This window comes from Lampris incognitus, chromosome 1, assembly GCF_029633865.1.
Source record: "Lampris incognitus isolate fLamInc1 chromosome 1, fLamInc1.hap2, whole genome shotgun sequence".
In the NCBI taxonomy this organism is placed as follows: domain Eukaryota; kingdom Metazoa; phylum Chordata; class Actinopteri; order Lampriformes; family Lampridae; genus Lampris; species Lampris incognitus.
Genome location: NC_079211.1, coordinates 595,236 through 607,529, shown reverse-complemented (window position 1 = coordinate 607,529; position 12,294 = coordinate 595,236). Strand labels below are relative to the sequence as shown.

Sequence of the window (12,294 nt, the reverse complement as noted above, 5' to 3'; positions counted from 1 at the left end):
GGATTCTGAGTGCGTCACATTCAAAGCCTCTATTGCAGATGCGGCAGGCAGGAGCTGTGGTCATAAGGTCAACAGTGCCTGTCGAGGCGGCAACCTAAGAACCCGCTGGTGGACACCGGTGGTGAGGGAAGCCGTCAGGCTGAAGAAAGAGGCCTTTCGGGCTTGGTTGGCCCAGAGGATTACTGAAGCAGCAGACAGGTGCCGGGAGGCCAGAAGGGCTGTGGCTTCAGTGGTCGTGGAAGCAAAAACTCGGGTGTAGGAGGAGTTTGGCGATGCTATGGAGGAGGACATTCAGTTGGCCTCAAACAAGTTCTGGCAAACCATTCGGTGACTCAGGGAGGGGAAGCAGGGCTTGACTCGGGCTGTGTTCAGCCAGGGAGGGGAACTGTTGACCCGGACTGGGGAGGTTGTCAAGTGGTGGAAAGAACACTTTGAGGAACTCCTGAACCCGTCGAACACGTCCTCAGTGGAGGAGGTAGAGTCTGAAGACTCAGGGGAAGCCCAACCCATATCCCTGGCAGAGGTCTCTGAGGTAGTTAAAAAGCTCCTCAGTGGCAAGGCGCTGGGTGTGGATGAGAGTCGCCCTGAGATGCTGAAGGCTCTGGACATTGTTGGGCTGTCTTGGTTGAGACGCCTCTTCAGTGTCGCGTGGAGGTCGGGGACAGTACCTGTGGAGTGGCAGACTGGGGTGGTGGTTCCCATATTTAAAAAGGGGGACCGGAGGGTGTGCTCCAATTATTGGGGCATCACATTGCTCAACCTCCAGGGGAAAGCCTACTCTAGGGTGCTGGAAAGGAGGCTCTGATCGATTGTTGAACCTCAGGTCCAGGAGGAACAATGCAGATTCTGTCCTGGCTGTGGAACATCGGACCAACTCTTTACCCTTGCGGAAATGCTGAGGGAGGCATGAGAGTTTGACCAGCCTGTCTACATGTGTTTTGTGGACTTGGAGAAGGCTTATGACCGTGTACCCCAGGGCACTCTGTTGGGGGTTCTGCGGGAGTATGGGGTACCAGGGCAGTTGCTACAAGCCATCCAATCCTCCAAAGTGAGAGCTGTGTCCACATTCTCAGCACAAATTCAAACACGTTTTCGGTGGGTGTTGGACTCCGCCAAGATTGTCCCTTGTCCGATTCTGTTTGTGATATTCATGGACAGGATCTCAAAGTGCTGATGGGGACATGGGAGTTTGACCAGCCAGTCTACATGTGTTATGTGAACTTGGAGAAGGCTTATGATCGTGTACCCGGGATACTCTGTGGGGGGTGCTGGGGCAGTTGCTACAAGCCATCCGGTCCTTGTTTAACCAAAGTGAGAGCTCTGTCCGCACTCGGCACACAGTCAAACGCGTTTTCGGTGGGTGTTGGACTCCAGCAAGGTTGTCACTTGTCTCCAATTCTGTTTGTAATATTCATGGACAGGATCTCAAAGCACAGCCAAGGTGAGGAGTGTGTCCATTTTGGGAACCTCAGAATTGTATCTCTGCTCTTCGCAGATGATGTGGTTTTGTTGGCTTCATCAGAACCCGACTTCCAGTGTGCACTGGGGCAGTTTGCAGCTGAATGTAAAATGGCCGGGATGAGAATCAGCACCTCCAAGTCTGAGGCCATGGTTATCTACCAGAAAATGGTGGATTGTTCCCTCCGGTTTGGGGATGAGTTGTTGCCTCAAGTGAAGGAGTTCAAGTGTCTCAGGGTCTTGCTCATGAGTGAGGGTAGGATGAAGCGGGAGATTGACAGGCGGATTGGTGCAGCATCAGCACTATTATGGACGTTGTACCGGACCGTTGTGGTGAAGAGGAAGCTGAGCCAGAAGGCAAAGCTCTCAATTTACCAGACAATCTTCGTTCCAACCCTCACCTGTGGACATGAGCTTTGGTTAGTGACCAAAAGGGCGAGATCGCAGATACAAGCATGTGAAATGAGTTTCCTCCGTAGGGTGTTATGGCTCAGCCATAGAAATAGGGTGAGGAGCTCAGACATCCAGAAGGAGTTCGGAGTACAGCCGCTGTTCCTTAGTGTCGAAAGGAGCCAGTTGAGGTGGTTCGGGCATCTGATCAGGATGCCCCCTAGGCGCCTTCCTTTGGAGGTTTTCTGGGCATGGCCAATTGGGAGGAGACCCCGGGGTAGACCCAGAACTCGCTGGAAGGAGTACATGTCCAATCTGGCCTGGAAACGCCTTGGGATTCCCCAGGAGGAGCTGGAGGGCATTTCTGGGGAGAGGGACGTCTGGAGTGCCCTACTTAGCTTGCTGTCACCGCGACCCTACCCCGGAGAAGCGGCTGAAGATGAATGAATGAATGATCATGAATTTGATGGTTTTTGCTTGACTGACACTTGGCAGCAACCTAATGTCTTTTCACAGCTTAAGAAAACTATTCCTCCTGAGTTTGTATACACCTGCAAATCCCATGCCACTGTCAGGGTGGTGGTGTCGCGATACAGTGAAAAGTGGAACATGTCTTCTATAACTGTGCCTGTTTCATTTGAGATCATTGCCTTACAAATCAGTGGGTCAAATCCTACCACACTAGCCACTGTTTATCAACCACCCTAGCCCAATAACGGTTTCTTAAATGAACTTTCTCTTTTTCTAACCTTCTTATATTATTTGTCCTCCAATATATTATTGCTGGGTGATTTTAATATACATATGGATAATGTCAACTAAACTCTAACAAGGGATTTTACATCATGCCTAGACAGTTTTGGATTACAGCAATATATTTATTTTCCTATGCACTCAGACAAACACATTCTTGATCCGATTTATTGCATCTGAGAAAGAAAGTTGAATCAGTTCAGCTGGACTTGCCAGAGGGTAGGAGTTCAAAAAAAGTGTGTCCTGGATGTTGGGGGCACTGTGCTGATTCTGCTAACCCGTTTCTGGTCTCTAGAGGTGTACAAGTCCTGCAGGGTGGGCAGGGTAGTGCCAATGATTTTATTCTGCTGAACTTACTGTTCACTGCAGTCTGTTCCTATCCAGTCTTGTTGCTGCTCCGAACCAGACCGTGATGGATGTGCACAGGACAGCTTCAGTGACTGCAGTGTAGAACTGGCTCAACAGCTCCAGTGGCAGACCAAATTTCCTCAATTACCGTAGAAAGAACATCCTCTGCTGGGCCTTTTTGAGGATGGAGTTGATAGTGGTACTGATTTGGTAGTGGTAGTTCCAATAAACTTGAAGGTCACCACAGTTGACACAGAGTTGTTGGATATTGTGAGGGGGAGCAGTGCTTAGGGGTGTCTCCTAAAGTCCACTGTCATCACCAAAGCCTTGAGCATGTTCAGTTCCAAGTTGTGCTGACTACATCAGAGCACCAGCTGCTCAACCTCCCACTGATATGCAGACTCATCACCATCCTGGATGGGTCCGATGACTGTAGTGTTCTCTGCAAGCTTCAGTAGTTTAATAAGTGGAACTTGGAGGGGTAGTCGTTGGTGTAGAGGGAGAAGAGCAATGGGGAGCGAACACATCTCTGGGGAGCACCAGTGCTGACTGTCTGTATACCAGAAGTGACTCCCCCCAGCCTAACCTGCTGTTTCCTTCCTGTCAGGAAGCTGGTGATCCACTGACAGATGGTGGGGGATACAGTGAGCTGGGAGAGGATTTCTGGAATGATGTTGTCGAACGTTGAGCTGAAGTCCACAAACAGGATCCTTGGTATCCAGGTAGCGCATTATGCCAGACGTCACCCCTCTTCACCTAGAGCCAATGGGAAGCCTTTCCTGTGGCTTCCAATATGTTCCTAATGGCTCTTCTTCTTTGCAGCCCACAAATCCCCAAGAGTCCCAGGACCTGTAGCAAGCTTCCTCCACCACTCTGCATACCTCCTGCTGGATCAGCTTTCGCCTCTCCTTTCCTTGGGCTCTACTGTAGCAAGGTCTTGAGTTGCTCCGGAGCCTGACCAGTTGCCACAGTGCCCATCAGGATGCTATGAAGCACCCTTGCCTCAGCCCACTCAACTGCCTCCTGTGCATGCCACTTCCTTCCTCTTCTGACCTCGATACCCGCAGAGGAGACCTTGGTGTCAGCAGAATCTTGGTAGAGCAGGACTTCTCTGGCTCAGGTGACCTTGAACTCCTCTACCAGACTGCTGAGACGAAGCTGTAGTTTGGTGTTATACCCATACAGGGCGATGCTGCTTACGCAGGGTGTCTCTGGGCCTAGCTCCTCCTCCATCTCAGTAAATGCTGTATCAGGTTCTTACACTGTGTGTTGCACCACTTGCTCCTTCCACAAGCAGCCCAACTTGGTCTGGTGGATCTTTTGACCTCTTGGGTTTTTGCAGACCTTGCTGCATCTGCAGACTGCACTCGTAGTCATTTGCTGATTGGCTTGGGTCATTACCAGTATATCCATTCATTCTGAGTACTCACCCTTCCCCCCTCTCGGGCCCCCTTGGGGGTATTTCTCTGAAAGGCTCTTTGTAGCATATTTATGGGTGCTCCATCTAGAGCTGCAGCTTGGGGTTCTAACCCTCCCTGCCCCAGTTGCAGTGTCTCCGAGCTGTCCACTGTCTTTCCAGTGTCACCACCCTATTTGCGGTTGTCATCCAGCCTTTCCCTGGAAGTCACTGGCATCACCATACATAGTTAGCTCTTTAATACACTATGTGGTGCAACCTGGATACATTGTCAGTAATGAACATTACTCATCAGTACACAAAAACCATCAGTGAAATTTCCCTTTAGAAAAAGTACACAGGTTGTCTCGTATTGATTTCAGCAAGCTCAGGTTTTACTTTGATTTAGAAATCTATTTTCTAGCCTACGTCAACCAAATCGTAGTTTGTATTTATCATTTCAAAAATTAAAATGTAAAAAAAAAACATTTTTTAGCAACATTTTTGATGCAGTTTTTTTCCCCCTATATCTGTTAAATCAATGGTGGTAAATAATATTTTCTCAAGTAAAGCATTTTTTTTTTACATGTCAAAACTCACAAGAACACATTAAAATTCTATGTCCTGTGAAGCTGGTTAGCATGGGTTATCTGTTTGTTAATTTAAGTAAATGTAAAGTTTTTTAAAGGGTCATGAAATAGATGGAAAATGTCCACCTCTGTTCCCTCCTCAAATCCTAAAGTAGAAATTTTCTGGGTGGATACAGGATGGTGGGGAGGGGGATGTGGGTAGTGCGATTGATTACAAATCAATCCACAATGCTCATGCATACGACTTGCTGCTTGGTACCAGAGTAAACAATGGAGAGTGAAACTGAGTTAGCTGGGTCATATCAGGATCAAATACCACAGAGGGATCTCCCCTCTTCACTAAAACTTAGATGCTTTGGGTAATAATTCACAACACCACTTATGAGCCCTGACACAAGTTATGAACCACAACACTATAGGTGCTATGAACCGCCACAATATCGACAACACAAACCACACAATATAGATGATATGAATTAACACAATATAGAGGATATGAATTAACACAATATAGATGATACAAATAGCCACAATAAAAATGATATAAACTGACACAACATACACGATACAAACCGCCCCGTTACGTACGATATGAATTGACACAATATAGACAAAGCCCCCATAATCCTAATAAATTCAAAAGAAAAAAGTTGGTTAGCGATGTTTTATGGCGTATATTTGAGCATTCCTGCACACTAACATTAGCTGATAATAAATGGCACCACCTGTCAGTCATATGAGATGCTGAGAATAGCTGCAGACACAGGCTTTGGAGAAGTGAAAGTGCGGCAACATTAAGAGTACTTGATGACATCACAAAATCTCATAACCAGAAAAGTGTTGTCATGCAGACCAGATTTTTTTCCAGCACCAGTTTAAAAGGGGGGCTGCCTTTGGCCCTGGTGGAGTCAGAATTAGTTTGGTTACACAGGAGGTTAACAGCTACTTTGCTTCGGTGCAGTGTTGTAGTACTGTTGTAAATTCTTTTTAGCCACACTTTTTTTTAAAGATAATTGAGTTATTGAGGAACTCCTTTTTGTAATATTTTGCAATCCTGTGTTTAGAGTATTTTGTTCTCTGTTTTTCATGTTTTTGCATTTATGTTGTAAATATCCTCACTATCTGCACATTGGGAGGCTGGCATAATAGATCCCACCATCATCATGTTTTCTGACTACACCTGCGCTTTTCCAGTGAGGAGTTTCAAAGGACCCTGTGACAACCACTAGCTGGCACCAAGAGGGGCTTTTCCCAGAACACCTAGGAAATCTACGTACATTATTGAACTCACAGTCAACATTACACTATGGATACATGAATTTTAAAACCACACTGTCACCGACGCTGATAAGCAGCAAAAAAGCGAGTTCAGTTTAGTTTGTGCCAATTTAAGAACCCTTACCTGGGCACCACTACAGCACAAACATACAAAGTTAGGGCTCCACACACATTAGCCAAGAAAGTCGAGGGTCGGAAACCATGACTACGGCTTGTTTTGTTTGCATGTGTGTGTGTGTGTGTGTGTGTGTGTGTGTGTGTGTGTGTGTGTGTGTGTGTGTGTGTGTGTGTGTGTGTGTGTGTGTGTGTGTTGACCTGTGTGGTGGCCCAGCGGTAGACACAAGGACGGGTCCAGCAGGGGAATAGCCTGTCCATCATGATGAGGAAGCAGGACTCAGACAGCAGTACAGGAGAGGAGACATCAAGACAAAAAGACATGGTGTCATGGCTTCCTGTTCCCAGAGACAGAAGGAGACAGAGACAGAAAGAGATAAGAGAGAGAGTGTGAAGAAAGACAGGAAGAAAGACAGTCAAAGGTACGACACAAAGAAAGATCATCAGACCTACAGCATCACTTCCCAGGATCAGTGAGTCCGCTCCTTTATCAACTCTGGACGACGCTTAGAGATATTAGAGGTAGCAGTTTCAGTTCCACTCATGTTGTCTTCACGCTGTGTAATCAAATCAAATCAAATCAATTGTATTTGTATAGCCCAATGTCACAAATGTGCCTCAGTGGGCTTAACAGCAACACAACATCCTGTCCTTAGACCCTCTCATCGGATAAGGAACAACTCCCTAAAATAAACCCCTTTAACAGGGAGAAACAATAAGAAGAAACCTCAGGGAGAGCAACAGAGGAGGGATCTCTCTCCCAAGACGGACAGCGTGCAATGGATGTTGTGTTCACGCAATTTACACGATACAACATTGAAAGAGGATAACAGAATTATAATGGACATCACATTTATGAAGAACATGATTCACAGGATGCCAAGCAGTGTCCACGTGCCAACGGAGCAGTCCAGGACCCAAGCCACGCGACCAGCATCATCATGTAATAAAAGAAAAACTTATGTGAGGAGAGGAAGGGCAGGCAGCATCCAAATGATGGCCAACATCAACACGGAGACCTGGGAGGAGAACCGACTGCACATGCATGCAAGAGAGACTCACATGACACCATTCACACACAGAAAAAGAGAAAGGAGAAGACATCATTCAGAGAGAGAAAAGACATGTTAAAGAAGAGAACAGTTTGCAATAGTCATTAGCCATAATCAATTAAGTCATCAATTCTTCATAATCTATACTCTGTAATCTATACTCGATAATCTCGTCGGCAGAACAGTGGTTGGTAAATTCATTGAGACAGAAAACCAACCCACCATCCAGTACAGGTTGTAAAGCACTCAACTTAAAGGCAACTAATTGTAAGCTAAGGCAAAAAGATGAGTTTTAAGTTTGGATTTAAAGACTCAACAGGCTCCGATTGTCTGATGGCAGCAGGCAGGTTATTCCACAACAATGGAGCCCGATAGGAAAAGGCCCTGCCACCAGCTGACTTCTTTTTAACTTTGGGGACACACAGGAGCCCTGTATTTTGAGAACGAAGTGCTCGAGATGGCATGTAAGGTTTAAGGAGATCAGACAGGTAGGATGGGGCAAGCCGATTTAGGATTTTATAAGTCAGCAGAAGCACCTTGTATTCTGATCTAACATGGATAGGAAGCCAATGAAGGGAGGCAAGAATTGGTGTAATATGGTCAAATTTCCTAGTTTTAGTTAGGATTCTAGCAGCAGCCTTCTGAACCATCTGAAGACTTTTAGTACTAGAATGTGGCAGACCTGAGAACAGAACATTACAGTAATCAAGTCTGGATGAAACAAATGCATGTATTAGAGTCTCTGCGTCAGCCATGGAGAGAAAAGACCGAATTTTAGCTATGTTACGTAAGTGAAAAAAGTCAGTCTTGGTGATTTCTTTAATGTGCTTATCAAAGGAAAGGCCAGGATCAAATGTAACACCAAGATTTTTGGCTGCCACACTTTGTGAAACCACAGAGTTGTCGATCGTTATCGTTACTTGATCAAATTGGTGTCTGTGTCTAGCAGGGCCAATGACCAGCATCTCGGTTTTATCTGAATTTAAAAGCAGAAAGTTAAGTGACATCCAGTTTTTCACAGTAGCCAAGCACGCCTCTAAATTAGTGATTTGAGTATGATCATCAGCCCTTATAGGCACATACAACTGAGTATCATCAGCATAGCAATGGAAACGTATTCCATAACTGCGTATAATTTGGCCAAGAGGTGTAATGTAAAGAGAGAAAAGTAGAGGGCCAAGTACTGAGCCCTGAGGTACACCATATTTAATGTCAGAACATTTTTATATAATATTATTATAGCAGACACAATGTGTTCTTCCAGATAAGTAGGACTTAAGCCAAGAGAGAGCTAAGCCAGAGACACCAAAATTACAATTTAATCTATCTAAAATTATACATTCATCAATGGTGTCAAAGGCTGCACTGAGGTCCAGTAGTAGAAGCACAGAAGTGGAATCAGAGTCGATAGCCAGTAGAAGATCATTTACCACTCTGGTCAGAGCAGTTTCAGTGGAGTGACAGGGCCTGAAAGCCGACTGAAAAGGTTCATATAGATAGTTTTCTTTTATATGGGTCGAAAGTTGTTGATACACAACTCTCTCAAGTACTTTAGAGAAGAATGGAAGATTAGAGACTGGCCGATAGTTATTAAGAGACCCTGGATCAAGGTGCGGATTTTTAAGTAGAGGTTTAACCACAGCTGTCTTAAAACTGCTGGGAACAGTGCCAGTAGTAAGTGATAAATTAACGATCTCTAGCATTGTAGGTCCAAGAAAAGGCCAGAGGTCTTTAAAACGTTTTGCTGGTAAGGGATCAAGTAGGCAAGCAGTTGGTTTAGAAGCTGACACGAACTTAGTCAAAGTATCAAGTGAGATAGTCTCAAAAGCTGTAATAACTGGAACTGACAGTGACTCATTGTGTAGATATGATTTAGTAAGACAGGATCTGCCGGAGTAGATGGAGTTGAAGAACTAATTTTGTTTAAGATCTCCTCAACCTTATTGCAGAAAAAGTCTAGAAATTCATGTGAATGGTGTGCAGTTAATAGACAACTGCTTTTTAGGAAGTTTAGATACAGTGTCAAAGAGAAATCTGGGGTTATGTTTATTGATATTTATTAAGTGAGAGAGATACGATGTTTTACAGTCGAGAAAGCACGCTTGTATTTCAATAAACACTCGTGTTGTCTTGAAGCTGTGTACTGAGTGTGAACATCTACCCTATAATGTGTTCGGCCACATGAAACGTGTGAATGTGTGCAGCGGCTGCGCTGAAGCCAGGCAGCCCCACTGGACGTCAAGTATAGCAGCCACCTTAACTGCTACGACACCACCGTGATTCTGGGGAAACCGTATGTATTGAAGTGTGTTTAGGGCAGGTGCTATGAGGGCAGTTCACTGATAACCCACCGGGGATAGCCAAGTCCCACAGCGGGACGTCCCGCGCCTCAGCCGGAAGACGAGACATCCAGTCGGCGTTTCTTCCGTCACATGCCCAGCCTCCTCCGGCCATGTCTCGCCCTCTTCGCGTGCCAGACTGGTAGATCCCCGGATGCTGTGTAACTGGGGGAAGAACAGACGTGTAAAGTAGAAAGACAGAAAGAACAGACGTGTAAAATATAAGTCAATAAAGAACAGACGTGTAAAATAGAAAGATAGAAAGAACAGACGTGTAAAACAGAAAGATAGAAAGAACAGACGTGTAAAATAGAAAGATAGAAAGAACAGACGTCTAAAATATAAGTCAGTAAAGAACGGACGTGTAAAATAGACAGAAAGATCAGACGTGTAAAATATAAGTCAATAAAGAACAGACGTGTAAAATATAAGTCAGTAAAGAACAGACGTGTAAAATAGAAAGATCAGACGTGTAAAATATAAGTCAATAAAGAACAGACGTGTAAAATATAAGTCAGTAAAGAACAGACGTGTAAAATATAAGTCAGTAAAGAACAGACGTGTAAAATATAAGTCAGTAAAGAACAGACGTGTAAAATATAAGTCAGTAAAGAACAGACGTGTAAAATATAAGTCAGTAAAGAACAGACGTGTAAAATATAAGTCAGTAAAGAACAGACGTGTAAAATATAAGTCAATAAAGAACAGACGTGTAAAATATAAGTCAATAAAGAACAGACGTGTAAAATATAAGTCAGTAAAGAACAGACGTGTAAAATATAAGTCAGTAAAGAACAGACGTGTAAAATAGAAAGATAGAAAGAACAGACGTGTAAAATAGAAGTCAATAAAGAACAGACGTGTAAAATAGAAAGAACAGACGTGTAAAATATAAGTCAATAAAGAACAGACATGTAAAATATAAGTCAATAAAGAACAGACGTGTAAAATAGAAAGATAGAAAGAACAGACGTGTAAAACAGAAAGATAGAAAGAACAGACGTGTAAAATAGAAGTCAGTAAAGAACAGACGTGTAAAATATAAGTCAATAAAGAACAGACGTGTAAAATATAAGTCAATAAAGAACAGACGTGTAAAATAGAAAGATAGAAAGAACAGACGTGTAAAATAGAAAGATAGGAAGAACAGACGTGTAAAATATAAGTCAGTAAAGAACAGACGTGTAAAACAGAAAGATAGAAAGAACAGACGTGTAAAATAGAAGTCAGTAAAGAACAGACGTGTAAAATAGAAAGATAGAAAGAACAGACGTGTAAAATAGAAGTCAGTAAAATCAGACGTGTAAAATAGAAGTCAGTAAAGAACAGACGTGTAAAATAGAAAGATAGAAAGAACAGACGTGTAAAATAGAAGTCAGTAAAGACCAGACGTGTAAAACAGAAAGACAGAAAGAACAGACGTGTAAAATAGAAAGATAGAAAGAACAGACGTGTAAAATAGAAAGATAGGAAGAACAGACGTGTAAAATATAAGTCAGTAAAGAACAGACGTGTAAAATATAAGTCAGTAAAGAACAGACGTGTAAAACAGAAAGATAGAAAGAACAGACGTGTAAAATAGAAGTCAGTAAAGAACAGACGTGTAAAATAGAAAGATAGAAAGAACAGACGTGTAAAATAGAAGTCAGTAAAATCAGACGTGTAAAATATAAGTCAGTAAAGAACGGACGTGTAAAATAGAAAGATAGAAAGAACAGACGTGTAAAATAGAAGTCAGTAAAGACCAGACGTGTAAAACAGAAAGACAGAAAGAACAGACGTGTAAAATAGAAAGATAGAAAGAACAGACGTGTAAAATAGAAGTCAGTAAAGAACAGACGTGTAAAATAGAAAGATAGAAAGAACAGACGTGTAAAATAGAAGTCAGTAAAGAACAGACGTGTAAAATAGAAAGACAGAAAGAACAGACGTGTAAAATAGAAGTCAGTAAAATCAGACGTGTAAAATATAAGTCAGTAAAGAACAGACGTGTAAAATAGAAGTCAGTAAAGAACAGACGTGTAAAATAGAAGTCAGTAAAGACCAGACGTGTGGGTTCTGTACCTCGGCTCGTCCTCCCGTGAAGTACGACACAGCTTCCGTGTCGCCGCTTCCTTTCCTTCTACAGCCGCCCACGAAAACACCCAACCACGTGTCGACAATCTACCCGCCCCTAACACGCGCGCGCGCGCGCACACACATCATCATCACACACATAGGCATACCCGCACAAACGCGCACACACACACACACAAGAAGGGTTTGCTTAGAGGACCAGCAGTCTTATTCAGGTGAATATTGAAACGAGCACGCATTGGACTCTCATCAGAACCAGTAACAACACCTGAGACAAATTCTTCAAGAAACAGAGAGTAACAGCCAGGAGGCCGATAGAGGACCATAATCTGGACTGAGCCCAGTCTGTTCATGGCTGTGGGAGATGGACCCAGAACAAGAGCCTCAAAAGACTGGAATTTAGATTCAAGTCCAGAAGTCAGATTGAAAATAGCATTATATGTTAAGGCAACACCCCCGCCTTGTTTATTTGCCCGAGCTACATGGGCATAAGCATAGTC

The 12,294-nt window shown here is 43.8% G+C and overlaps 1 protein-coding gene across 4 annotated transcripts in view; it reads right to left on the bottom strand.

Annotated features, from left to right (window-relative positions):
- The window catches only part of LOC130117028 (PI-PLC X domain-containing protein 1-like), a 46,355-nt gene extending 34,560 nt beyond the window's left edge, over positions 1-11,795 (bottom strand). The window contains exons 1-3 of one of the 4 annotated variants that reach the window (XM_056285167.1): positions 11,783-11,795; positions 9,731-9,883; positions 6,529-6,665 (exon numbers count right to left, since the gene is read on the bottom strand). In XM_056285167.1, the coding sequence (XP_056141142.1) occupies positions 6,529-6,665; positions 9,731-9,833 (240 nt within the window). In that variant the 5' untranslated portion in view covers positions 9,834-9,883; positions 11,783-11,795. Of the gene's footprint in view, positions 1-6,528; positions 6,666-6,776; positions 6,885-9,730; positions 9,884-11,782 lie in introns of those variants that run through there. The other 3 variants (XM_056285182.1, XM_056285174.1, XM_056285188.1) reach the window with 3 other exon arrangements.
- Positions 11,796-12,294: the final 499 nt, after the last annotated feature.